The sequence below is a fragment of the Aythya marila genome, assembly GCF_965140915.1.
Source record: "Aythya marila genome assembly, chromosome: 2".
Taxonomy (NCBI): Eukaryota; Metazoa; Chordata; class Aves; order Anseriformes; family Anatidae; genus Aythya; species Aythya marila.
Genome location: NC_139043.1, coordinates 156,913,060 through 156,940,447, shown reverse-complemented (window position 1 = coordinate 156,940,447; position 27,388 = coordinate 156,913,060). Strand labels below are relative to the sequence as shown.

Here is a 27,388-nt window from a genome sequence, read left to right as displayed (position 1 = left end):
TGGTAGGAAGGAACGACTTGCATTGTAGGCATTTACACTAATAACTGATAGATTTAAAAAAAAAAAAAAGAGAGAGTGAGAGAGAAACGTTACTGTGCATTGGAACAGGTGCTGCGAGCAAGTCGGATAGCTGACACCGGCACGCTCATTACAAGTTTGTAAGACGAAGGCGCAGGGTAGGATATGCTGAAGACGTTTTACACTCCCCCACCGCACCCCTGGGAGCCGCGAGCGGCACCACGGCCGCAACCCGCCGCTGCCTGAGGGGAGCCCTCCGCCGGCGGCCGCGCTGCGCTCCCCCTCAACCAGCAGCCACGGCGCAGCCACGGCCCAGCCCGCGGCAGCTCCTCACGGCCACACCGCCGAGGGGCAGCGCGGAGGAACGGAAGCAGCCGCACCGCCACAGCAGCCGCTGCCCGCCGGCCGGCCGGGGTCGCACTCTGCGCCTGCGCCGTCCGGCGCGGCTGTTTCCATAGCAGCGGAAACCAACGGGGCGGGCGCGGCGCGGCGCCGTTTGCTGCCTCGGCTGCCCCGCCATGAGCGTGCCGGAGGTGGAGGCGCTCGTCTCCCAGAAGTACGAGATCAAGAGGCGCCTGGGCAAGGGGGTGAGCGCCTCGGGGGCCCTCGGGAGCCTGGGGAGCTGCGCGGCGGGGTCCTGCGCTGCAGCGCGGGCACGCCCCCCCAGGCCGGTGCCCAGGCCGGTGGCGGCTTTGCCTTCGGTCTCGCTTCCGGCCCCGGTCCGTGCCTCTGACCGGAACCGCGCGTGGTGTTGGATGTCTCAGAGTGTACCAGTTGGAAAAAAAAAGGGCTTTGTAATGCTTATTAAACCTTAAAAATCACAAATCGTATTACAAATAACAAATCGAGAACTTTCTGGGACTTATTTTTTCTCTATTTGTTCTTAAAAAAAAATCAGCAATTAAAATGTTATGATTGTAGCATATGAAACTGAAAATAGGTGTAAATTTCCCACCAGATTTTTTGTTTTGTACTTACTGAGAACCATTCCCATGTTTTATGCTATACTTCTGTGTTTCCACACAAAGCAATGCTAGTACACTTAGTACACCTTAGTACACCTAGTTTATTAGTGAAATGAGTCTGAGCCTCAAAAAGATTTTCTGTTTGTGTCTGTCAAATTCTTTCACATTTACTGTAAATCGACTATTTAAGGTACAATGCCACATCAAGTAATTTTTTTTTCCACATAAAATTACATATTTTTATGTGAGCCAAAGCTCATTTGTAGGATCTTTCTCCTCAGTCTCTAAGCCTTTCTTGATTTAGCTGTTTTTCTCTATTCTAGCAACTCTTTGCCGTTGTTTAGCTGTGTCGATACCAGTAGTTACAGATTTCATGTGCAATTACATGGGGGCACTCGAGAGAGGCACATTGTCATCCTTATCCACTAAGACAATGCTTTGTCTGTTCTCATTTTGAAATCAAGCTCTTTCCTGTGGTTGTATTTCATTCCAGGTTTGCCTGACTTGAGGTTTGCTGCCATACTTTCAGTGCTTATCAGCTTTCTCCCTCTGACCGAATGTAATATATCTTTTAACGTGTTATGTTCTTTGAACAAAATTGGCATTATTCTTTCATCTGAAAAATTAAATTGAGGATTCCATTTGGAAACTGTTTCACAAGCATACAGTGGCATCCTTAAAGGACCTTAGTGGCTTCAGGCCACCACTGACATTATGAAAACTGCTTGTTAAGCTCTTAACTCAGGTAGTGCCAGTCTCCTAAATGCTTGCATTTCCCGCCTCTCATATGCAGAAAGCTCTATATGTATTGGCAAAATTCCACAGCTGATGAACTTATGTGAGTGCTTATGTGACTGTCAAAAGGCCCTGAAACAGGTGAGCACTACCCAGAAAAATAAAGCAGAGAAGTGCAGCAGCAAGGGGGATAAGCTTCACAGTAAGGGAATTCAAACTGTTCATAATATTTTCAAGTTAAAGGCTGTGTTGTCTGCTGAGGGAACAGGAAATTTAACTTGAGTTTTCCTTATTCTGGATGACTGTTTTAACTAGTATGATACTTGCAAATGGTGACTACTCAGTTTACCTTTTGGCACAGATCCATTTCCATAGAATCATAGAACATCCCAAGTTCGAAGGGACCCATAAGGATCATCAAGTCCAACTCCTGCCACCACACAGGTCTACCCAAAATTTCAGACCATGTGATTAAGTGCACAGTCCAAACCCTTCTTAAACTCCGACAGGTTTGGTGCAGTGACTTTGGTGCAGGCTTCCCTGAGGAGCCTGTACCAGTGTGCGACCACCCTCTCAGTGAAGAACCTCTTCCTGATGTCTAGCCTAAACCTCCCCTGCCTTAGCTTGACACCATTCCCTCAGGTCCTACCACTGGTGACTGAAGAGAATAGATTGGTGCCTTCCCCTCCACTCCTCCTCATGAGGAAGCTGTAGACTGCGATGAGGTCTCCCCTCAGCCTCCTCTTTTCCAGGCTGAACAGGCCAAGTGATCTCAGCCGCTCCTCACACGTCTTCCCCTTTACGCCCTTCACCATCTTTTATTTATTTATTTATTTATTTGGGTGTCATAGATTTAAATCTTAAGTTTCCACATTCTAGGGAATGCCTTATGTCTTCATATCAGGGTCATTTGTCACTCAGTTGCCCAGTTAATGTTTAAATATTTTTACAACGTAAAACAGCTCCAATATACGATAGTGAGTGATTTTTGTACTTAAATACTCAGTTAGTGACATCAAGGCAGACTTCCAAGAATATTTGTGGTTCTGCAGTATGGGTTCAGGTCCTTGGCTACACATCATGAAGTGCAAGCCATTGGAGTATATGTACATCAAATAAGTGTTTTAGTACTAGGTTGTTGGTGATTGTATCTTTTTTTTTTCTCTTTTTTTTTTCCATTTTATTTTCAGGAGAGGATGTGTTTGTTCAGGATCTTAAGCAGACAAACCTATTTGTATGCATGACAGATGTTTATTTCTGGTCACATCAGCTATGTAATTGGAAATATCCTTTCTGTTTTCTTACATTATTTTAACTTCATTTTACTATGCTCTAGATTTCTCTCCTTTTGCCTGGTTTCTGCAAATAGGAAGTTCAACTGTTTTAGGAAAGACATTCTTAATATGGCAAGCCTGTGTCTTGCAGCAGAAGTTCCATTAGTTGATAGGGCAGTTTAGGATTAGCCATGGCAGTGCTGAAACAGAACAGCGATAAGTACTTCTGAAAATACAGTGCATGGACATCTGTTTAATACAATACAGCTAATGAGATGTATTGCTATTGTTGTGTGTGTTTGCTGTATGTCATGGGTCTGATGGTTGAAGATGATTTCTTAACCAGCAGACACTAAGAAGATATTTCCCATACAATGAAGTTATTCCACAAGTTTTTACCTTGTGGTTGTTTTATAGTCACTAGAATCATCTTTTTATGTCTTTATTTAAAATCATAACCCAGAAATAGGAAGAACATTCTATTGTGATCTGATCTAGTGATTCCTATGTCACAACAAGGTTTCTTTCTTAAAGGTGAAAACATTCTCCTTGGAACAGCATGTTGTTGTTGATATTTCAGCATGGGGTGAAGAGGAAGTTGTCATGTTAATGGAAGACACATCTATGGAGACTTTGTCAAATACACTGAAACCATCTCTGGCTCAGGTAGAGCCTCAGCCAAAAATAACTAGAAGCCAGGAAGCTGTAAAGGGGGATCATTGTTATATATTTACTCATATACATCTGCTATTGGCTGCTTTGGGGGCCAGGATGCTGGACCTTGTGGTCGTTTGGTCAGACACAATATGGATATTCGTAGTTCTCAAATCAACCAAGTAGTACTTACTGGCCTAGTTTCTCTTTCTTCTAGGTAGCTGGTGATTTGAAGCTCTGTTGAGTTCATTCTGCTTCTGTGCTGAAGGTTTGAACTCAGTGTAAGATGTTGTAGTACACTGTTAATCTGTCCTTCTTCCTCCCTAGGCTTATGGCATTGTATGGAAAGCAATTGATCGCAGGACAGGAGAAATAGTTGCTGTTAAAAAGATTTTTGATGCCTTCAGGAACAGAACAGATGCTCAGGTGAGGTATCATTCTTATAACATGTCCTGAGGGGATATGGAATTCATCAATACTTTCAGGATTTATGTCTCCAAAAGATACTAATTATTTGACAATTATGTAGTAGTATAGTCTACAGCTGCAATAGGATAAAAAGGAGCAATAAATGTCAGGCTTTGTATATCTTAATAGCTACAGACTACTTTTTGATGTCACTGAGGAAAAACTGTCTTTATAGGCATGCACAATTTGATTCTCCCTTATAATGATGTTCTGTAGTGTCTAGACTTCCATAGCCCACTTGTGACTCTATCGGGAGCAAACAGTTTTTTCCAAGCCTGTCTACCACATGGAGCTTCCATTTACCGTAGAAATGAGAATGGGTTTATCTCTGTCATTGGAAGTCCATACTCTCTTTTGTCATTCTGTTGATGTTATAATAAATGTTTTTTGTTTTTTTCTAGAGAACATTTCGTGAGATTATGTTCCTACGGGTAAGGTCCATTTTTCCCTCCTACTCTTTGATTTTTAATTATCTCTGTTCACGTATTTTCTTCCCATCCTTTTTCAAAATGGTCATCATTGACATTTCTTTTCCCTTCTTTTCTGCAATGTCTTGACAAGCAGTCTTTCCATGACTGGGCAAAAGCACTGGAATGAAATGGAGAGATGGTCTTGTTTTTCTCTTGAGACATGCCCTGCTTTTTCACCTTTTTTAGCAATATACCTTCTCTGTGATCGGCATATAGACTAGCACTTTCTGTCACTTCTTCCTTCCTTGTTGATGGAAAGTATTTTTCTTAAATTTTAAATGCCACTACTCAGAGATGGGGCTGGGGCATTTAAGAAGATTACATGACAAAATGTTTTTCCTCTATCACATGAAAAGAATACATCACATTGCCTGAAGCATCTTCCCAATGAGGAAAGGCTGAGAGACCTGGGTCTGTTCAGCCTTGAGAAGAGAAGACTGAGAGGGGATCTTATCAATGTTTACAAATATCATAAGTGTGTAAGACAGTGGGATTTAGCCAACCTCTTTTCAGTGGTTTGTGGGGATAGGACAAGGGGCAATGGTTAAAAAATGGAGCACAGGAAGTTCTGCACCAACATGTGAAAGAACTTCTTCACGGTGAGGGTGATAGAGCACTGAGACAGGCTGCCCAGGGAGGTTGTTGAGTCTCCTTCTCTGGAGATACTCAAGGCCCATCTGGACGCCTACCTGGGCAACCTGCTCTAAGGAACCTGCTTTGGCAGGGGGGTTGGACCCAGTGATCTCTTAAGGTCCATTCAAACCCCTACAATTCTGTCATTCTGTGATTCTGGGATTCTGTGTGAAAGAAACTTGACCACTTGAAGTAATGAAAGCAAAACTAAAAATGTAAGTTCTGTATGAAATTACTTACAGCTGCTCATGTTTGAATATAGTTAACCACACGCTGGGCCTAATTACCTTAGCAGTGGCATTAAAATTACTTGTCCATTCCTCCATAGACTTACCATGCAGAAACATCAATATTTTGGAATAGTGATAATGTTGTTAAAATATGATTAGCTAAAGACACAAGCAAGGCAGGGCTCACAGGCTGTTTCCTGTGATTGTCAAGTTTAAGTACAGAAGATATGAGATTTTTAAGTTTCCTATTATTCTTTAAGCCTGAAGTAAAAGCAACAGTCTTAAGAGCAAAGTGAGAAAGTGTTCTCACAAACGTGAGAACAGTTCCTAAGAGGTTGATTCTGAGTTAGATCATCTCTGAAAGTGTAGCACTTCTGGAGTAGATGGGTGGAGGAAGAGCTGTGAAAAGAAAGAGAAGGTTATCTCTCCTGAATGAAAGACCGAGATGTTTTGTGAGAAGGTGGTTAATGTACCATTAAGCCCTGACTTTCATGGCTTTTGGTTCTCAATAGTCTTAAGAATTTGAGTTTACACCTTCTCTTTTTGAAGGTTTTTTAAGCTCTAATTTAAAATTCAGGACTGAGAGAGCACAGGGTGAAAGTTGTAAAAAATATTCTTTCATTGGTAACTGGATGTTTTTCTTATATTGTTTGCCTCTGCAAATTCCTTCCTGTATGTCATGATTCCTTAGTTTCATCTGTATGTTTATCATAAAGACAGTTAATGCACTTGATGAAGTTCATTATATTTGAGAAATGTTGATTCACAATCTGGGCATTTTGATGATTCTTTTCTGAGTGATAAGTACTATTTTCTACAATGGGTAGCTCATGAAAATATTGGCATATTGTGAAGTGCTCACAGTGTCTCTGGCTGTGAAGAGGTGTTAGCTATAGGAAATAAAAGCTGTAAGGTTGAGGACAAAGTAAATGGTCTTGACAGTATTGTCAATCTGCAAGTGTGAATTCATTCCCAGTTTAAAATACTTGTATTTCTGTATCTCTGAGTATGGTAGCTGCCTGATCTCCCATTACAATCAGTTCAATCACTGCAGTCTATATAGTGCTTCAGCCTGCCTTCAAATAAACCCTTTCTGGTTGGTTGGGATTTTTAATTATGAATGGTGATGGCACCTCTGTTAAATTTGCACTACCACAATAATTCTTTACCTTCAGTAGGAAATATAAGATGCATAATGTTGACTGGATTTTATCCATACATGCTGTAGAGGGATTTGTAGTACTAATGTATACATCATACAGAGTTTTAGACTGATTGGTTTCATACTGGAGCAAGCTTAAATACATTTTCAGTATTACAGTAGAAGCTTAATGAAGGAAATAACATGTTAATGTTTGTGTTAGAGAATATTACAAAATGAATTACAGTACTTCTGGTGATTCACAAGAAAAACACTTGATTTTGACAGTTGGGTCTCTTCCCTCTGCAGGAATTTGGAGAACATCCAAATATCATCAAGCTGCTTGATGTTATCCGTGCTCAGAATGACAAAGACATCTACCTCATCTTTGAGTCCATGGGTGAGACTTAGTGTTGTGTCAGCCATTTAAATGCATCCTGTCTTATGAGTTATCTTTGTTCCTGCCTGTGGTAGTAATGTGTTAATGATTAACATGAATATTCATGTAAATAGACTTGTAAGTTGAAGCAATACAGGTTTTTTGTGTATACCTGTTGTGATTAGGTGGGAATAGCAGTGAACCTTTGAAGGGAATAATAATGAGAGAACTAGCTAGTTGAGATGGAAGAAGGAAGGCAGCAAGCAACTGATTAGAAGACTTACAGAGACAGAAGGGATAATAGAATAGAATATAGAAGAGATTACATGCAGTTTTACTGTAAGAAAAATATGCAATAATGGAACAATTACTGTAGCATAAGCGGCAAGTTGAACTGACAATGCAGAGAGACTGCAGTCACTGACTCATACTGATTCCAGTCCCTAGTGAGGTTCCTCAGGGCTCCTTTTTAGGGCCAGTTCTCTTTAATGTTTTCATAAATGACTTGGGTGCTGGACTCAAAGGTGTACTAAGTTTGTGGACAACGCTAAATTAGGAGGAGCTGTTAACTCCATTGAGGGTAAAGAGGCCTTGCAGAGAGATCTCGACAAATTAAGGGTCTGGGCAATCACCAACTGCATGAAGTTCGACAAGAGTAAGTGTCAGATTCTGCACCTGGATATATGTACAGACCGAGGAATGATAAGCCTGGAGAGCAATCCCATGGAAAGCAATCTGGGCATTCTGGTTGACAGCGAGTTGAATATGAGTCAACAGCGTGCTCTGGCAGCCAAAGGGGCAATTGTATCCTGAGGTGCATCAGGCACAGCATTACTATACACCCAGTCAAAGGAAATGATTGTCCCACTCTACTCAGTGCTGGTGCAGCCTCACCTTGAGTACTGTGTGCAGTTTTGGAAGAAGGACATAAAGATACAAGAAGGACATAAAACTATTAGAGAGTGTCTAAAGGAGGGCTGCAAAGATGGCGAAGCATCTGGAGGGCAAAATATACGAGGGGCGGCTGAGGTCATTTGGTTTGTTCAGCCTACAGAAGAGGAGACTGGGGAGCAACCTCATCGTGGTCTACAGTTTCATCATGAGGGGGAGTGGAGGGGAGTGACCAGCTGATAAGGACTGAAAGGAACAGCATGAGGCTGCATCAGGGGAGGTTTAGATTGTATATTAGGAAAAGTTTCTTCACTGAGAGGGTGTTTGAGCACTGGAACAGGCTCTGCAGGGACATCTAGTGTTAGAACATTTAGACAATGCTCTGAAAGATGTGGTTTGAATTTTGGCTGGTCCCATGCGGAACCAGGAGTTGGACTTAATGATCCTTGTGGGTCCCTTCCAACTCAGGAGAGTCTATGATTCTGTGGTTCTGTTGGGGTACTATCAGTCAGGTTAACTTCCACTGAGAATGCACTTGGAAGGTTACAGTTTGTACAATGGTCTATTCTGGCCTTGTTTTGAGGTACATATTCATAACTTTATAATCCTTTACTGATGTGTATTACAGAGACAGATTTACATGCTGTGATTAAGAAGGGAAATTTACTGAAAGACATCCACAAGTGTTACATTATCTACCAACTTCTGAAAGCAACTAAATTCATCCACTCAGGAAATGTTATTCACAGAGATCAGAAGGTATATTTCAGTCACTAGTCTTTATCCTTCACTCAAGTTTTGTGTTAAACACTAAATGGAAAAGTATGAAAAGAATGAGACTAGTATAAGAACCTTGATAATAACCTTCTGCAATTCAGAGAGTAAAGAGCTTATTAGTTTTCCTTTGTTCAATTCAGCCTTCCAATATCTTGCTGGATGCAGACTGCTTTGTAAAACTTTGTGATTTTGGACTGGCCCGTTCTCTGTGTCACATGAATGAAGATCAAGGCAACCCTGCCTTAACAGAGTATGTGGCAACACGCTGGTACCGAGCCCCTGAGATCTTACTTTCCTCTCGGAGGTAACTGCTTGTTATGAGTAAAGGGATGGGACTGTATAATTTCTTCACTGCTGGGAAAAGTAATTGACTGGGAAGTCTTAAATCTGTTAATTTCAAATGTTCTCAGATGCAATGTCTTATCACAGGTTCAGTTTCTCAGCATGCATTTAAACTTCTGTTCTGCAACAGAAAAATCTCTCATTTCATGTACATTTCCCCTCTGGCCTCTTAGATTGCCAATTTACCTACATTATCAGCTCATCTGTTTGTTGTCCTTTCTCCCACCACACTTATTCTTTATCCCCTTTAAATCTGCATCTTTACAAAATTTTTAATACTTCAGTCCTCTTTTTCCAAATTTTTCTTTAAGGACTCCAGGAAGCAGGTTTTTCCTCTTCATTTTGTTGCTTGTTTTCAAGCACTACTTTTCTTTTCCCTGCCAACGGAGTTGCAAGTTTTAGCCTATTCTACTTTTCCCTAAAGAGAATTTTCCCTAGAGTATTGCTGATACTTCTGTATTGTTGTAGGTTTTTGTTTGTTTGTTTTTGAGGGGGAGTGTGGGTGGTTGGGAAGGTTTTTTTTTTTTGCTTTTGAGTTTTTGCTTGTTCATACTGTCTTTTATGTTTGGTTGTTCAGTTGCTTAAAGAACTCTGCAGTTTCTGCTCTCCTTCTAGGACTAGGGAAAGAAACATGAAGTGAAAAGAAGTTTGTGTCAGCTGTAACAGCTGATATGGCAAGAAGACTGCAGATACAATTTCTATCAATTTCAAATGAGGGTGATGCATAGCTAGCTGAGGGAAATTGGAATTATTAATCTTTTGCTTTCGTTGTAGATGCTTCATTTGCGATGATACCACTCCTTCTCTGCTGGCTGCAGCAACAACAGAAAGCAGAATAAGCGTTACGGGATGTTCCCATTCTGTTATGTGATGCATGGGCACACAGCATAACTGTCTTTTTCTTTACAACTCACTGAAGCATATTTAGCCATCAAGCTATGAGAACAGACCTACTACTAACACTTCAGAGTTTCTCATCCCATTTCTAGAAGTGGTATTTAGTCTTCCAGAACTCTTCATATATATTTTGGCTTTGTTGGATGACTGCATAGTCATCCGCAGTCCAAATGTCTTTTTGAGTTGGCTGATGTAAGCTAGCTTCTCTTTAGCAAATTCTCATTTGAAAAAACTTTTGCCAGGTTATGTTTCAGGACATTTGAAGGTTCTTACTTTCTAGGAAAGAAGTGAGCTGCCTGCCTTAAAGGTAGGTAAGATGTGAGATATGAATCTATACATGGACAGTTACTGCAGACCAGTTACTGTGTAGTACCTAATTGTCTGTGTTATTAGTTTGTGGCTCACTAGCCTGGTCCATCATATGATCTGTAGCATCTAAATCAGTATCAGGTCTCATCTTTCCAGATGAGCATATGTAGTCCAGCATGTAGCAGAAAAAAGGAAAAACACACACACACACACAAAAAAAAAAAAAAAAAAGCGAGAGGGTGAGCACAGAACAGAGAATCTAAAGTATGTAGGAGAGTGTGGGAGAAAATGGTCATCAATTCTGAGTCTTCACTTGGAGAGATGGAGAGTTCGAGAACAGAAAGTATATAATGAGATGGCATTCAAAAAAGAAGAGCAGACTGCATGGAGCTGAAATTGTGTGTGTGTGCAGCTTGGTGCAAATACTGCTAGGACATATGAATCTATCTAGTAGGCAAAGAGGTAGGATCATTGCCTTATATAAGGTAGCTTTCACCTTTCATTTTCTTAATGATTTCTGTTTCAGAAATTTCCTCCTTCGGGTGCAGATCTATGTTTCAGATTCTATCTCTGTATAGCTTTTGAGCATGATACAGCCTTTAGACTATTACCCAGTTCTCCTCTTTCATGTGGGTGCCAACGATGTAGCCTGACAGGATCCACTTCTGTCAATGGGCGAAATGTTTCTTGGCCTGTAACCTGGCAAGACTGATTGAGAAGGCTTTAAACTAGGATTGATGTGGGAGTACCATTAGGAATATTGTGGTTAAGCCAAGTAATGGTACAGCACTGTTTTAGGGTGGCAAGGTTAATAGGAGCATCTATGCCACTCCAGGGAGCACTGCAAGTTCAGGAACTTGAATGAAATGCTTGTATAAGAGTGCACACAGTAACAAGAAAAAATGGGATGAACTGGAAGCTTTGGACCTTTCGTAGAGTTATGATATCGTTGGTATTAGTGAGACTTGGTGGGATGAGCTCCATGACTGGAGTACTGGGATGGAGGGCTATTGACTGTTCAGGAGGGATAGGCAGGGCAGGCAAGGTGGAGTTCAAAATTTTGGGGGTAAGGAGAAGAAAGGTCAGCAGAGTTGCCACTCTGGACTTTAAGAGAACAGACATTAAGCTTCTTAGAGAGCTAGTTAGCAGTGTTCCCTGGGAATCGGATTTAGAGAGTCCAGGGGCCCATGAGAGCTTCTTCCACAGTCACCTTTTAAAATCCCATTGTGCCACAAGTCAAGTAAATGGGGCAGAAGACCGGCCTGGCTGAACAGGGAATTCCTTCAGGAACTAGGGCAGAAAAAGAAAATACATGAGCTGTGGAAGCAAGGTCGGCTTTACAGAGAGAGTGCAGAGCTGCAGTCTGCATCTGCAGGGAGAAACCAAGCAAAGCCAAACCTTTCTATGATTCCTACCAGTTGTTTTTAAACAGCAGCTTATATCTTCACTATTGATCATGTGAAATGTATATATTCCCTTATCCTAGTATTCACCTTTAATGTAGTTCCTTTTCTGGTTTTATAGAGTATACTTTTAATGGGATAAGCCTTTTTTTTCTGTTTTGCTCTTGCCACTTTCATAATTCACCAGTGTCATTCACTTTATAATCAAAACCTGTTCATACTAAAGGAGTAATCAAGCTTATTTTTCTAGCAAAATAAGGTAATGTAGACGATATGAATACCAAGTACTGGAAAAATAAACCTAACTCTGTTCTTCTTTTATTTGTAGCTACACTAAAGGGGTAGATATGTGGAGCATTGGCTGTATTCTGGGGGAACTGCTACTTGGAAAGCCTCTTTTTCCTGGAACATCAACAGTGAATCAAATAGAGCAGATCCTGAGGGTCATTCCTGCCCCATCCCGAGAAGGTAAGACTCTTCTGTGGAGAAAGGTATGTAGAGAAGAGATAAAAAGAGTGAAAGCAAGCAGCCTGGCTGGATCAGGAAGAATATATCTGTTGTAGGTTATTCTACTATCTTCCCAATGAACCTGAAGATTATCTGTGAAATGTTAGTGTTGGAGGAACATAGGCCTGTGCTTGATTAGATGAGAAACAAGAACCAGGGCTTGAAAACATTTTTGAGATTTGTAAGATGGTAACAGTTTAAAACAGAGTATCATACTGCAGAGGGACTTCTGTAGTAACAGTAAATTGGGCTTTTTGGTCTGGAAGTCTAAATACAGAATTGAAAGCTGGAGAAATCATATTTTAAATCCAAAATTGATTATTATTATGATTGTCTTCTATAGCTTCTAGTCTAACAGTCCATACAGTTTACTAACTTTTGCAACATAACATGTTCTGACTGAGCTAACAAACAGTTTTTAGAAAGATAGCTAACTTTATTTTAAGAACATACTTTTGATAATTCTATTCTAGTTTAAATGTATGTATGTTTTTTCTTGGAGATTTCATTGCTGTGAATAAAATATGGATGAAAATGTATATGAAAATACCAAAACTAAAGTTAGAAGAATAGCCTGCACTAATAACAAAAATGTGAATAGCATTTTAGGACCATTCTCAGCAATATAATTGAAAAGTGTGTTGCTAATGTTATGACCGGAAGGCTTGCACTCTAAGACCACAGGGCAAGTGACTCACTATCAGAAAGTCCTGTATCCTAAACACAGCAAGAAGGTTGTGAGACACATTTCTTTTTTTGCTAGACAAACAAGTACAAAATAGACATATGTTCAGAGTATTCCAAATGCGGAAAATCAAACTAATAACAGCAACTTAACCTAAAATCCCCTTGCAACTGTTCATTGTAACCCCAATGGTGCAATGAAGAAATTGATAGCTGGTATCCCTCGTAGTCTGTTTAAAACACAAGTGATTCAGGCCACATCATTTTGCCTCAGATATCCTAGTGTTTCTAAGTATGTAGGTATAAGAGTACATGCTTCTCAAATCTACAGAGAAGTAAATAGGAACCATGAAAGAGCATTTTTAAGTCAATGTTCCACCCCCCTTCCATAGGATTTCCTACTGAGCTTTCTTAGGCTAATTTCTTCTTTCAACGTGTACATGGGCAGAGGCCAGTGGGATGAGGTTCAACATGGCTAAGTGCTGATTCCTGCACTTTGGTCACAACAATCCCATGCAATGCTACAGGCATGGGGCAGAGCGGCTGGAAAGCTGTGCAAAGGAAAAGGACCTGGAGGTGTTGGTTGATGCTCACCTGAACACGAGCCTGCAGTGTGCCCAGGTGGTCAAGGAGGCCAACGGCATCCTGGCTTGTATCAGGAACAGTGCAGCCAGCAGGACCAGGGAGGTGATCGGTCCCCTGTGCTCAGCTCTGATGAGGCCACACCTCGAGTGCTGCGTTCAGCTTTGGGCCCCTCAGTACCAGAAGGATATCGAGGCCCTGGAACGTGTCCAGAGAAGGGCTATGAAGCTGGTGAAGGGCCTGGAACACAAGTCCTGTGAGGAGCAGCTCAGGAAACTGAGGTTGTTTACCCCGGAGGGTCAGGGGAGACCTTATTGCTCTCTACAACTACCTGAAAGGAAGGTGTGGGGAGCTGGGGGTCGGCCTCTTCTTGCAGATAACCAGCGATAGGCCTAGAGGGAATGGCCTCAAATTGTGCCAGGGGAGGTTTAGGTTGGAAATTAGGAGACATTTCTTCTCAGAAAGAGCAGTCAGGTATTGGGACGGGTTGCCCAGGGAGGTGGTGGGGTCACTGTCGCTGGGGGTGTTTAGGGAAAGGTTGGACGTGGTGCTTGGGGACATGGTCTAGTGGGTGATATCAGTGGTGGGAATATGGTTGAACCAGATGATCTTGGAGGTCTTTTCCAACCTTAATGATTGTATGATTCTTATGTTAATGTCAAACACTTGCTTTCCTTCATAAACTGTATAGCTCTAGTAACACTAATCTTGGCATTAATGGTATCTTTTCATTATTCCAGATATTTTGGCTATGCAATCAGATTACAGGGCCTCAGTTATTAGCCGCATGAGTTCCTGGTAAGCTGGGTATATTAAATATGTCTCAGAAGTTAACAATCTACTGTATAACGTGGACAAAAAAATCACCTGTTGTTCACCTTCCAGAGTTCACCAGTAGAAATGCTTTCTGCTCTCTGCACATTCACCTGACTCTAGGGAGGGGATGTAAAGTTTAAAAAGAAAAGAGTGATGAGACGAGCGATGACATTGTAATCTCGGAGTAACAAAGCAAAAATTAGTTTGGACCTACATTCCAAGCTATTGTCATGGGTACTTTCTCAAAATTATAAATTTTCCTATCCTGACTTTTTTAGGTATCTAATGTCATTGGTTCACACATGGAAAGCCTGATAATTCTGCTTAAGTAAATTAGTCAGTTATTACATACCTGATTAGTAAAAATTAGGAAACTTAACACTCTTAAAGCCATAGCAAGTTAGTCACTATTCTCTGAGTACTCTGTACTCATATGTGACATGGGCATCTCTCCCCATCAGGGAGTCAGCATTACCAATAGCCCAGCTATGCGTGGTATGAGTTCTTTGACTGCTTACCAATATATATATTTTTGGGAATATAAGGCTCTGGTGGATACCATTACACAGTGTACCCTAATACTATCTGGGTATAAAAGCACAGAACCCATCTGGATTACTGAAGTGACAGTGGGTTCCTAAAAGTTGTCTGTGTTAGAGAAAGTGAGTCTAGCAAGCAAGGAGTGGCCAAATTATGCTATTGTGGCCAGCCTAGAGGCTCTGTACATTGTTGGTATAGACTGCCGCAGGAGAGGCTACTTCAAAGATCCAAAAGGGTACCAGTGTGCTTTTGGTGTAGCTGCTATGGTTACAGAGATTAAACAACTGTCTACAACTGCCTAGCCTCTCAGTGAATCCTGTAATGGGGCTGCTGCATGTCAATAAGCAGGAAGTGTAGAGGTGGGGATGTGAGTAAGCAAGCAAGGGACTTAGCTGCCAACTAGGGTCAACCCAACGCAGTACCTCTGAGCTGTCTTGTTTCTATAACCCTTCTCCACAGTGGAATAAAACTACTGGAAAACTCCATTCATTCCTAGCTGAAATGCACTTTTTTTTTGACAGTCCTGCTCCTGGATTTTATGCTCCTTTTTTTTCACCTGAAAATATGGAATGCAAATGGCTAGGTTCTGATAGACAGCTCCAGCTAGGTAAAAGAACAAGTGAAATCTCGTTCATGATTTTTTCTGAGCCATTCAATCCAAATCCAAATTCCATGTTGGATCATTTTTCTAAACTAAAAATAATGTTGTCATGGAGTAATAAAATGTTTTAAAATATGAGTAAAAATAATGTTTTAAAACTGTTTTTTCAAATGATTCTATGATTCTATGAAATGCATTAAATATTTTCATGTTTATTATGTTAATAATAAATCTTCAGGATTTAAGAAATGCAAAACCAGATTTTTAAACTTCATCTTTTCATTGCAAATGATATAGAAATATATTTATGTGGTCTTAGGGTTGGATTCATGGAATCAGCATTTAAACTGAAACATGCAAGTTAGGAGTTTGGGCATCCTGCATTGTCAAAAGAAGAACAGAAGTACTTCCACAACACTGATCATTACTCTTTGTTCTGGCATACTGACCTATATCTCTCTTTCCACTGAAACAAGAGAAAGACTAGTCTTAAAAGTTAGGCAGGCACTTCACATAGGTTCATAGCACTGAGAGGAAGGAATCCAAATCTAATCAAAGAGGTAAAAGTCTTTGTCGTACTCACAGACCTGTGCCTTTGAGTGTTCCAGAATTATGACACACTATTTGTGAGTGAACTCTGGAGACAGGTGTCACCTTGATGAGATTCCCAGAACTATAATTCATGACTTACCTGTGAGTTAGACATTGGGTTCTTATATCATTGTTTCCTGACTTCTAGGCAACGAGTAACTTTTGAGGAGATTTTACCATCCTCTACTCCTTTGCCTGCCTTGGATCTTCTGAAGAAACTTTTAGTGTTTAACCCTGATAAACGGCTGACAGCAGAGGAGGCCCTTCAGCATCCTTACGTGAAAAGGTGAGACTAATATCATAGAATAATAGGATAGTTTGAGTTGGAAGGAGCCTTAAAGATCATCTAGATCCAACCTCCCTGCCATGAACAGGGACATCTCCCACTAGACCAGGTTGCTCAAAGCCCCACCCAACCTGGCCTTGAACACCTCCAGGGATGGGGCATCCACAGCTTATCTGGGCAACCTGTTCCACTGCCTCACCACCCTCAGAGTAAAGAATTTCTTCCTTACATCTATTATAAATCCACCCTTCTCTAGTTTACTCCTTGTCCTGTCACTCCACTCCCTGACAAAGAGTTCCTCCCCAGCTTTCCTGTAGACCTCCTTTAGGTATTGGAAAGTTGTTATAAGGTCTCCCTGGCACTTTCTCTTCTCCAGGCTGAACTATCCCAACTCTCTCAGCCTGTCTTCCAAGGAGAGGTGCTCCAGACCCTGATCATCTTTGTGGCCCTGCTCTGGACTCCTTCTAATACTTCTGTGCCCTGGTGCTGGGGGCCCTAATGCTGAAAGCAGTACTCCAGATGGGGTCTCAAGAGAATAGAGCAGAGGGGAAGAACCACCTCCCTTGATCTGCTGGCCCTGCTTCCTTTGATGCAGCCCAGGATATGGTTGACTTTCTGGGCTGTAAGCGCACATGTATCAATACGCAGTTTCTTCTGCTGTCTGCTGAAACGGTATAGAGCTGCTTTTGGCACAACTTTCCTTTATATCCATGGTAGAAAAAAAGACAAAGCTAAATCCTAACTCTCTCTAACCCTATTTAGACTAGAGAGAACACTAGGTGATCTGACAATCCTTTGTAATACCGTATTAAACTGTAGAGCTGTTTTTAGTCTTAGTGACTTATGTTGTGTTGTCATCTTAGGTTTCATTGTCCTGCCAGGGAGCCCTCTTTGGATTATGATGTGATTCTTCCTTTAGGTGATGATATCCAGCTATCTGTGGCAGAATATCGAAATAAATTGTATGAGGTACATTCTTCTATTTTCTGAAATCTCAGTCCTCCAGGTAACCTGTAATTCTTGACACACTTAACTGATTTCTGTCATTTTCTTCCATTTCCATTCCCCTTCCATGCTTACTTACAGGTACAGCTTGGTTCTTCTTATCATACTGTCATAATTTTTTAGAGAAGTGTTTAAATCTAGATTCCCACTGGGAAAAGTCTGTAAAGCCTGGTGTCTGAGAAAGACTGTGTTAGAATTAAATATATCAGGCTGGATCCAACAGCCTAAGAAATGAGGCTGTTGCCACTTGGTGTCCCCAGGTCCAGACAGCAGAAACCCTGAAAGTGTTCCCTGTAGGCTCAGGCATACAGAGAATGTAGGCACACTACATATATACATACATAAATGGACAGCCACACAGGTCACAGACAGACAGACAGAACACTCACACAAACATAGCACCAATAGCCTCATCCTGCTCACTTCTCTGGCTGAGCAACTGGTCTCAAACACTGTCTGACCAGTAGCTGTCCCCTGGATCCCAGGCCCCCCAGTTACTGCACTTGAACATATGAGCCCCCGAGACTGCAGCCCTACACGGATTGCTGGTATAGACCATGCAAGCATACATATACAGCTGCCCTGGATTTTCTAGGCCCTTTAGCTGATGTTCCTTGTGCTCTCACACCTAGAGATACAGAGGTGCTCTCATCCCCTTAGAGACCCACTCACCTCTGTGCTCCCAGACTATTTGAGCCATTCACTGACTAGACTAGACTGGCTTGATCTGCTAGCCATTACATCACCATTAAAGGCTGATGGCTTTGCTGAGACAGCTCTTGGAGGGGTCCAGTCAAGGTGTTTGCTTCCCTGGAGTCCTTAATTTGAGTTCCCATTTGCCATTGTGCACTTGTGTTCCTCTCAGTTTGTGCAGATGTGTCTTTCACTGGCTGGTGGTTCCTGTGAATTGGCTTGAGAGCAGCTTGGCATGGTATTATTTGGGGTCCCCATCCTGGTTCTGTTTCTGAGTTCCTTTATGGATTTACATGTAAGCTTTTATGACATATTTATGTTTATTGCTCAAGAGTAGTCAAGTGCCATTGCATGATGCACCACATACACAGAACAGTCAGATTTCAGAATTACAGAATCACAGAATATCCCATGATGGAAATGACCTACAGTGAACATTAAGTCCCTGGCTCCACACAAGACCACACAGAAGTCAAACCATGTGTCTCAGAGTGTTGTCCTAATGCTTTTTAAACTCTGGCAGGCTTGGTGCCACAATGACTTCACTAGGGAGCCTGTTCCAGTGCCCAAAAACTCTCTCAGTGAAGAACCTTTTTCTAATATCTAACCTGAACGTTCCCTGATGCAGCTTCAAGCCATTCTCTTGGGTACTGTTGCTGGTCACCAGAGAGAAGAAATCAGTGCCTCCCCATTCCCCCAGTGAAGGATAAGCATAGATGAAGTGCTAATAATAAAAGACAGTGATATGTTAGTAGCCATATTGTGAATGCATTAATGTGGGAAAATAGTAGTACTTGAAAAATCAGAAAATAGTGTAATAATCAAGGAAGAAAAAAAATGCTGATACTGGACTTTTAGCTGTACGGGGAAGAAAGGAAAGGTAGTATTTTGATGCTATTTGGTAGACATGTTAAGATCAAAAGGAAAATAAAAAGCTGACAGGAATTTGGCAGTGGAGCTGACAGTAATTTGGCATCTTCAGTGAAATAATATGAGTAGATGAGATCTGCTTTAAAAAAACAGAGCAAGAGAGAAAAGATGAGAAAGACTTAGAGAAACTTCTGCAGAGAACAGAAGTAACTAAAGTAACTGTTTAAATGTAATGTTTAAAGGAATGAAAGAAGAACAAAATTAAGATAAATCAGATTTAATTGTAGGACACAATGGGCTGAACTGAATGGTGGTGTGAGGCAGTAGGAGGAGGATAGCAACAGTGAATGCTCTAACAATGAAATAAAACGAGCAGCAAAAGTGGAAGTAAGTCAAGACTTCAGGATATTAAATTGTTTTGGGCTTTTTTCCTTATTTTTTTTCAGTGAATATTTTGTAAATATTATGAGGCAAAGTATCTGGAAGATGGTGAGAAAAGCAGGAGCTGGAAAGTGAATGTAGTAAAACAGGCATTGGAAAGAATGTCAGTGGGAAGAAAAGGTTGAGAAGGAAGCTTAGAGATCAGAAAATCTCAGAATGAGAAAGATTGATAAGGGTGACCAGCTTCCCAGGGAGAGAGAAAAAGTGTTATTGCTTCTATGAACAGCAATTAAAATTTTTAAAAAGGAAAAAGAAAGTTGTTTTTTTAAAAAAAGGTGAACATACTGAACATTTCTTTTAAGGTCTTTAAAGGAAAAAAAAATACTGTGAAAAAGTGTTAGGAGTCATGAGCAGATGACTGAGTAAAATGAATACTGAGCATAGGTAGGAAAGGTATTACAAATATCAGTAGATCATTCACAGATAATCTAGGTACAAGGTTAAGAAACACATTTTGACTAATCCTAATGATAGTGTGCCAAGTTCGGCATGACTGTGATCAGAGGAGGGTGAGAGCAGGTTGTCTGTACCAAGACTCCAAACCTCGGCAAGGATTCTAATGCTAGATAATAGCCATGTAGAGGTAGGTGAGATTATGAACTATCTGCAATGTATGTTCCTCTGACAATTTAGAAATTGACTTGGCAAAATTCTAGAAAGAGATGGTAAGAAACAGCATTGTGTTAACCATTTTTTGCCATATAGATTCTGCCTTTCCTGTAGCTAATGGCAACTTTATGTAGTGGTATTCTCCCTAAAAATTCATTGAAGTTGCCTGTTGACCCAATCCTTTTTCTTAAGGCTTCAGCCCATTCTTTCTTTCCACTAAGAATATTATTTCTATCTTCTTTCCAACCCTAAATTACTTTTAAAATTATAATTTTTACATATTCCATGAAATAAATTATTTGCATGTTTCTCTCTTTTTTTTTTTATTTTTATTCCTCTGCTTTGCTGTGTAGAGTGTTAAGTCTAACTGACTTTTCCTTTCTGTAGATGATCCTTGAAACGAAAGTAAATAGCCATCCAAAGGAGCAAATGCAGAGAGAAAACATTCAACTAAGTCAATCTCAATCCAGACCATTTCTTCCATATTCCAATTCTGTGACTTTACCCACCAGGAAGAGCCAGAAAGAACCAACACCACCTCTTCTAAAAAATCCACAAATGCATAGTGGAACTACAACTAGTGTCCAGCCAGAAGTATCCATCCAGAGTGAAGATTTAGCAAGATCTTTATGTCAGAGATCAAGGATCAATGTGATATACAATCCCATAACACATATTGCTATTCAAAGTAGGTACTACGATCCTGCAATTGGATGCAATGCACCATAATGAGGCATTATTATGGAGAAGAAAGAGGAAAATAGATTGAATGAGGAAAAAGAAACTGAAAGAATTAACAGGGCAAAATGAGAGTGAAACTGTGGGAGGAAAATGACATAAGAGCAAAACACTGTTGAATGACTTTTGAGTGTGTAATGTTCTTTTTAGCTCTTGGCTGCCTCAGTCTTGACCCTTTTCCTTTTCTGTTTTCTCTTCAGTTACTTCTCTGGTGCTGTTTTCTTTTCCCCTGCTCTTTTGAACTGGTTTTGTTTGCAACTTCTTTCTAATTTTATTCTGAATATTTTTGTCCCGTTAGTGAGATTAAGTGTTGTGGCTGAGGCTGACTCACTGTTTATGCTCTGTCCCTGCTTCAGTTAGTGTGTTCTGTGTCCTCATGATTTTCCTACTTTCTCTCATGTTTTTTTTCTCCTGCAGGTAATGCAAATTCTGGTGCTGTGATCAGGAACCATTCTGCACCACATCATCAACAGGCAAAAACTTCTAACAACGGAAAACCGGGGAGACAAATCACATGGACAAATGCAAATGCTCAGCTACTTCCTAGAAGTGTACAGAACCTCTGTAATGTAAGTAGCTGTCTTGCACAGAAAACAGATAACTTTCAGGGACCGAAATGATGTAGACAAAAAATATCTTGATTTGCAGCTTCGTAAAGATACTTACATGAGAGGCAAGTCATATTGCTCTGATAGTTACTAAATTACTGTCCATCAGTTAAAATTACTTATGATAAAGATACACACTGCAATTTCATTGCCTGTATCTAGTGTCAGTCAAATGGTACAGGTCTTGTACTGAATATGTTCCCTTTACTAGAGCACTGAGGAGTGTGCTAACTGATGTTTCTGGAAATAACTGGTCATAACTTACCTCTAATATGCAGTGGATTGAGACAGAAGCTTGAATATTCTAGTCGTCTGTGTTGCAATACCTACATTTCCAGTGTTATGTCTACTAATGAAGTTTACAACTCTCAGTTAAGTTCTGTACAAAAGGCAGCATGTTGAGAGGAAGACCATGTAATGACCAGGAAACACCAAAGACAGAGATATGTCTTAAACCTTACATCTCCAGCATACGTAATGCTGATCTTCAGCTACTCTGGGTTTATAAACACAAACTTTCTCCTGGAATTTTAAGTCTAACCACACTCTTTCAAATGAAGCCATTGTCATCTCTGAATTGAGTAAGAGCATTTCAGTGCTTATAGGTTCATGCAGGAGTTCTGTGAATGACCGTTGAACTTAAATAAAGGAATTAGGCACTTTAGAGAACATAAAGTAATGCAGCCTTTTGTAATACTAGGTTTCTGCTTCATAATCAGGACTTTTTTTATAATCAGCAATGTGTACCGGCAGCCAAGAGGGCAAACTGCATTTTTGGGGTGCATTAAACGTAGCATAGCCAGCCAGCCAGAAGAGGCATTTCTCCCACTATACTTGGCATTGATGCAGCCTCACCTTGAATATTGTGTACAGTTCTATGCTCCACGATATACAAAATCTATTAAGATACTTGAAAGCATCTGGAGAAAGGCAAGAAAGCCACTAAAAGGGCTGGAAGGCATGTCCTGTGAGGACACTTGGGTTGTCTAGTTTGGAGAAAAGAAGGCTAAGAGGTGACTTCATTGCTCTCTACAACTTCCTGAGCAGGAGAAATGGAAAGGGAGGTATAGGTTTCTTCTCCCTGGTAACCAGTGATAGAATGCAAGGGAACAGCACAAAAGTTCACCAGTGGACGTTCAGACTGGATATTAAGAAAAATTAACCACCATGAGGGTGGCCAAACACTGGAGCAGACTTTCTGGAAAGGTGCTTAACATGCCAGTTTGTGTTCAAGAGGCATTTGGATAATGCCCTCTCTCATTATAGGATCATAGAACACCTTGGGTTGGAAGGAACCTTAAGATCATCTAGTTCCAACCCCCCTGCCATGGGCAGGGATGCCACAGGAGGTGGCAGATCAGATTACCCAGGGCCTCATCCAGCCTGGTCTTGAACACCTACAGGGTTGGGGCATCCACAGCTTCTCTGGGCAACCTGTTCCAGTTCCTCACCACCCTCTGAATGAAAAATTTCCTCTGAACATCCAATCTAAATGTCCTCTCTTTTAATTTAAAACCATTCCCTCTTGCTCTGTCATTGTCTGACCGAGCAAAAAGTTGCTCTCCATCCTTTTTATAAGCCCCCTCTAAGTATTGAAAAGCTGCAAATAAGGTCATCTAGGAGCCTTTTCCAGGCTGAACATCCCCAGATCTCTCAGCCTTTTTTCATAGGGGAGTAATATGCTTTAACTTCTGGTTATCCCTGAAGTGGTCAGGTGGTTGAACTTGATGATCTTTGAAGGTCCCTTCCAAGTGAACTATTCTATTCCATTCTAAATATTAATCACAATGGATCATAACTATCAGATAATTGTAATAAAAAAGGTAGAAATTTCTCTGCGAATTCTCTTCCTGTTTCTTTTTCCCATCTTGAATTTTTAATGCAACTTCTTTTGAGATGTGCTGAGATCTATGACCATACTTTCCTTTGCCCTTTTTCTAGAGGACAGGCTAATTTGGACTCCATTCTGCTTTCAATTTTATCACTTCAGACAAGTGGGAATTTGAATACCATTTCAAATCATTGCATTGTTCAGGTTATCATCAGCTCCCTTTGACTTCAAGAGTCACAGATCAGTTGCTTTTAAATTCTCTTCAATAATGGTGTGTGAAGTCCAGAGCATGTAGATAGCATACTCCTTTTTTAACCTGATTGACACAGTTGGATATTCCAAATTTAGCTGGAGAATTTGTACTACCTTTATTGTCAACCTAATGGACTGCTGTTGCTTAACAATGAAGGTTTCAGTCCTGTCCCCTGCTTCTTCCTCTTCTCTCTTCATTGCCTTGCTTCCTTGTGCAAATTCTCATGTTCATTGGGTTCTTAAATGACTCTGTGCCCCTGCTTTTTCTTTTTCCTTGAGCTAGTTGTCTGCTGACAAACTCAAGGAGAGCCTAGCCAACACAAGGCGATCATGGCAAAAGAAGATGGAATAAGGCACCACAAATTACCCTTTTTGTGACAGTAAAGATTGGATTATTTATTGTGAGACTTTCTCCCATCCCCACAAAAGAATACTTCAATATCTACATGCTGGAGCTCCAAACCATTCAAAATGTATGCTGAGTGCAGTTCAGTTGGATGAAGAGACTTCTGACAGAAATTCTGACAGATGCCACTGTCAAAGAAGAGTCAGGTGTGATCAGCTGCTTTGTATCAGCATGCAGTATCATACCGTAAAAGAGACTATTTCCCTGAGCACAGCTCTGAAAGATTAGAACTATTTCAACCTAGAAACAAGCTGAGGACAATGTTAAGCATCAAGCTTGTTCTTATTAATAGCATCGATAGGTGATTACTCCCAGGCCTATGGAACTGTATGTAATTCTGCAGTGCAGAGTCTTCCAATTTCAAATTCCTCCCAACAATATGAGTAGCAAATATGAAAGAGTTCTAACCAAGTGAAATACAGCTTGTCTCATCAGTCCCCTAACCTAGCCAGTAACAGCAATCTGTTGTGATTGATACAAAAATATATACGAGTAGGTGCTCAAAGGAGACATGATTTCTACAAAGTTCAATGTAAGTCCACATGTGCACACTAACAACCCACCTTTCAGCCTTTCTGCCTTGGAATCCCATTCAAAGCTTTTTGAGATTAGTAGGGAACTATTTATTCCACATGTGAGGAACAAGTGTGGAACCATTAATGCCACAATGTGAGATTGTGGAGATTACTGCATGTGCAAATATGTATATAAACAATGCGTTTTGAAGATTCTCTAGGCACTTGTGACTAACTTCATGCTACTGGAAGCACATAAGAGGGAGAAGATCATGCTACACGTGCTTTGTATTTGTTCCCTGAGAGGCTAACACTGACCATTGGCAGAGACAAGATATTGTGGTGGGTGCTCATCAGCATTGTGGCTAATCATGTGTTAAGTGAATTTTGACTTTTCCATCTTTCTTGGTCAGCCTCAGCAGGAGCTGAAAAGTTCTGACATTCCAGCTTGCTCTGCATTCATTTTGCATTCATTCCTAGTATCAAGTCAGGCTCATGAAACTCTTGTTCTCTGCCATTTGACTCCTATAATGGCTGGGATGACAGCAGTCAGTGCCACACTTAGTGTCTTCCAGTTAACTAAAGCGGTTCACTAAGCATAAGCTGCACTGAGACAGCTGTCCTTTAAAGCTGCAGTAATATATACAGTAATGTATTATGCATTTTAAAGCATTAATACTTGATTAACTTTCCCCCACATGGGCTAATGTCCATAAACAATTTCCAACTCAGACACTTACCAAGCCATTTGACTGGCAGAAGCCAGGAGGATGTACTGGGAAATGATGAGGATGACCTGTCTTTTGTACATTTATTTAAACCATTCACTACCACTGAAAACAAAATACTAGCCAGACCTTTGAACTTTTGCTCCAGTGCTCCAATGCTGCTAACTCATTCCTGATACACCCATTTAAAAACCCTTCTCCCTCACATCATTCTTGCCACCCTGTTCCTAATATTATGAAACACTCTATTTTGTTTGTTAGTCAATTAACATTCAAGATCTGTTCTACTCCACAGCCGAAGCAAATTCTTTGTTCCTTTCTTGTATTTTAGAATGCCGATTACAGATTTCTAACTGTCTTTGTTTTTCTTTCTCACACAGAATCCAAGAAATACTCAGTTTCACAGCAAAGATGTCCGTCCCCTTCTGAAATCCAGTAAAAAGATGTTCAAGGTTACTGCAAATATGGGAGCTGCTGGTGATCCAAAAGCATCAATGGGCAGTTACTCCCAGGCCTATGGAACTATATGTAAATCTGCACTGCAGAGTCTTCCAATATCAAATTCTGCACAACAACATGAATAGTGAATATGAAGAGTCCTAAACAGGAGAAATACAGCTCATCTCATCAATCCCCTAACTCAGCCAGTAACAACAAGTAAGAGCCAAATATAACAGGCATTTGACAGTTACCCCAGCTGAAGAGAAATGCTTTATTCATTGCATGGAACAATGTACCACTTTCCTTTGGACAAACCAACAGGGAAAAGAATCTAATCCCTTTGCCTTACAGTCTTCCCAGACAAGGACACAGAACTATTTGCTCCCCTAATCTGAGAACATTGAATACTGTCAGTTCGTATTCCTCATTTTAATTATTGCAAAAAAATTACAGAAGGTTGCAATGTTTTGATGCTTGACTGTCTTTAGACATATTCAGGTTTCTTTAGCAGCTTCGGGTGCACTGCCTAAGTCCAGACTTTTTTTGAGCAGAATAAGTAACTAACTGTTCACTGAAGGCCAAGAAGACTGAACAAACCCTTCACAGGTAACATTAAAGCCCTTCATACACTAATTTCTATAGGACTCTTTCATGGTAAATGAATGAACCTGAATAAACAAAGTTAATGGTGGCCTACTTCAACAAAATCAAGTAGAGAAGTATTTTAAATATATGTGGATTCTGTTAGAATATGGAATACCCTACCTACCATGCATTAATGTATTTTTTAAGTGTTGCAATAATAAATTCTTTATATTGCACTACAGAAAAAAAACTGTCTTTTAATTGATGTTTGCAGTCTGCTGAAGGGGGAGAAATACAAGGGTAATTTTGTTCTGTGAATAAGATTATGGTAATTTTTTTTCTTACAGAAAGCAATGTTCCAAGGGATGTTATTGCTGCAACATCGTTAAGCTGTCATCAGGCAGCAGTAGGAATACAGTAAACTTTAAAACTGTTTTCGTGGTTTAATGCTGATTTTTAATATATTCTTTTTATTTAACTCCTAAATTCTTATAAGAAGTCTCTGTCCCTGAAACTTCACTTCACCTTTGGTAAGTGATTGCTATTCCAGAACTTTGGAACAGGGGTTACAGTGGGGATTCAGGCACTAAACTGCAAGATATGAGTATTATTGCCATTGATAGCATATCCATTTTATCTTTTAGTACATAAACACCAAAGTCTAATTAAATGAAAAAAAAAAAAAAAGTAACGGGTTCACTTCTGCTATGTAGTGTGCATATTTAAATCTGGTAATACTAGGGAGCTGGGACTGCAACTCACTGGGAAGCCCTGGTTTATATTCATAAAATAGGCATTTCCTGTCTATCTCAGGTACAGACAGAAATAGTAAATGTCAATGACGGGGTTGTATAGGCAGCACCTTGCACAATGTGTTGGCTCTTGTGAGTTTAAGATGACAGTTCTCATTCACTGAAAAGTCAGCCTAATGCTTATTTCAGGGTTGTGAGTTCCAATGAAAGCCTAGCACCTATCAGTTTGATGGTACAATGAAACATGTAAGACCCTCTGTGAACCAAGTCTTAGACTGACAAGTGATGGGCTGTAACACTAACTTTTTATCCTTAAAATAGCTTTTGTTATTACCAAGTGAATTAGTTATTCTGCAACATTTGTATATACACCACAACAGCTGGTAATCAATTTACCACTAAAAGAGATGAGTCATTCTAGTTCTAGTCAGGAACATACTGTTACACTGAAAACACTATGCTGAGCAAGATAAAATTCTAAAAGTCTAAACAAATGAAGAAAAATTCTAAAATGTTCATGTAATTTGTCATTACAGAAATAACTACATTTCCAACATATCTATTACAGAATGATACTAGAGCAGGTAGGTTTGTGAAAGGCTGGTGAAGCGAGAGATTATATGAATTACACAAAATAGGGCTTGCATATATTACATATAGGATATATAACTATGAAGAGGGTAGAGTAGGATTAATATCTGAATCACTGGAGAGAGAACAG

At 40.4% G+C, this 27,388-nt stretch overlaps 1 protein-coding gene across 1 annotated transcript; it reads left to right on the top strand.

Annotated features, from left to right (window-relative positions):
- Nucleotides 1-485: 485 nt before the first annotated feature.
- MAPK15 (mitogen-activated protein kinase 15) lies at nucleotides 486-26,086 on the top strand. The gene is made up of 13 exons (XM_082754320.1): nucleotides 486-605; nucleotides 3,974-4,072; nucleotides 4,516-4,545; nucleotides 6,898-6,988; nucleotides 8,487-8,617; nucleotides 8,776-8,939; nucleotides 11,915-12,054; nucleotides 14,100-14,157; nucleotides 16,056-16,193; nucleotides 17,057-17,162; nucleotides 20,199-20,499; nucleotides 20,967-21,118; nucleotides 25,270-26,086. Exons 1-13 carry the CDS (start codon nucleotides 537-539, stop codon nucleotides 25,471-25,473), a joined length of 1,683 nt encoding a protein of 560 aa, XP_082610446.1. The 5' UTR covers nucleotides 486-536; the 3' UTR covers nucleotides 25,474-26,086.
- The last annotated feature ends 1,302 nt before the right edge of the window (nucleotides 26,087-27,388 follow it).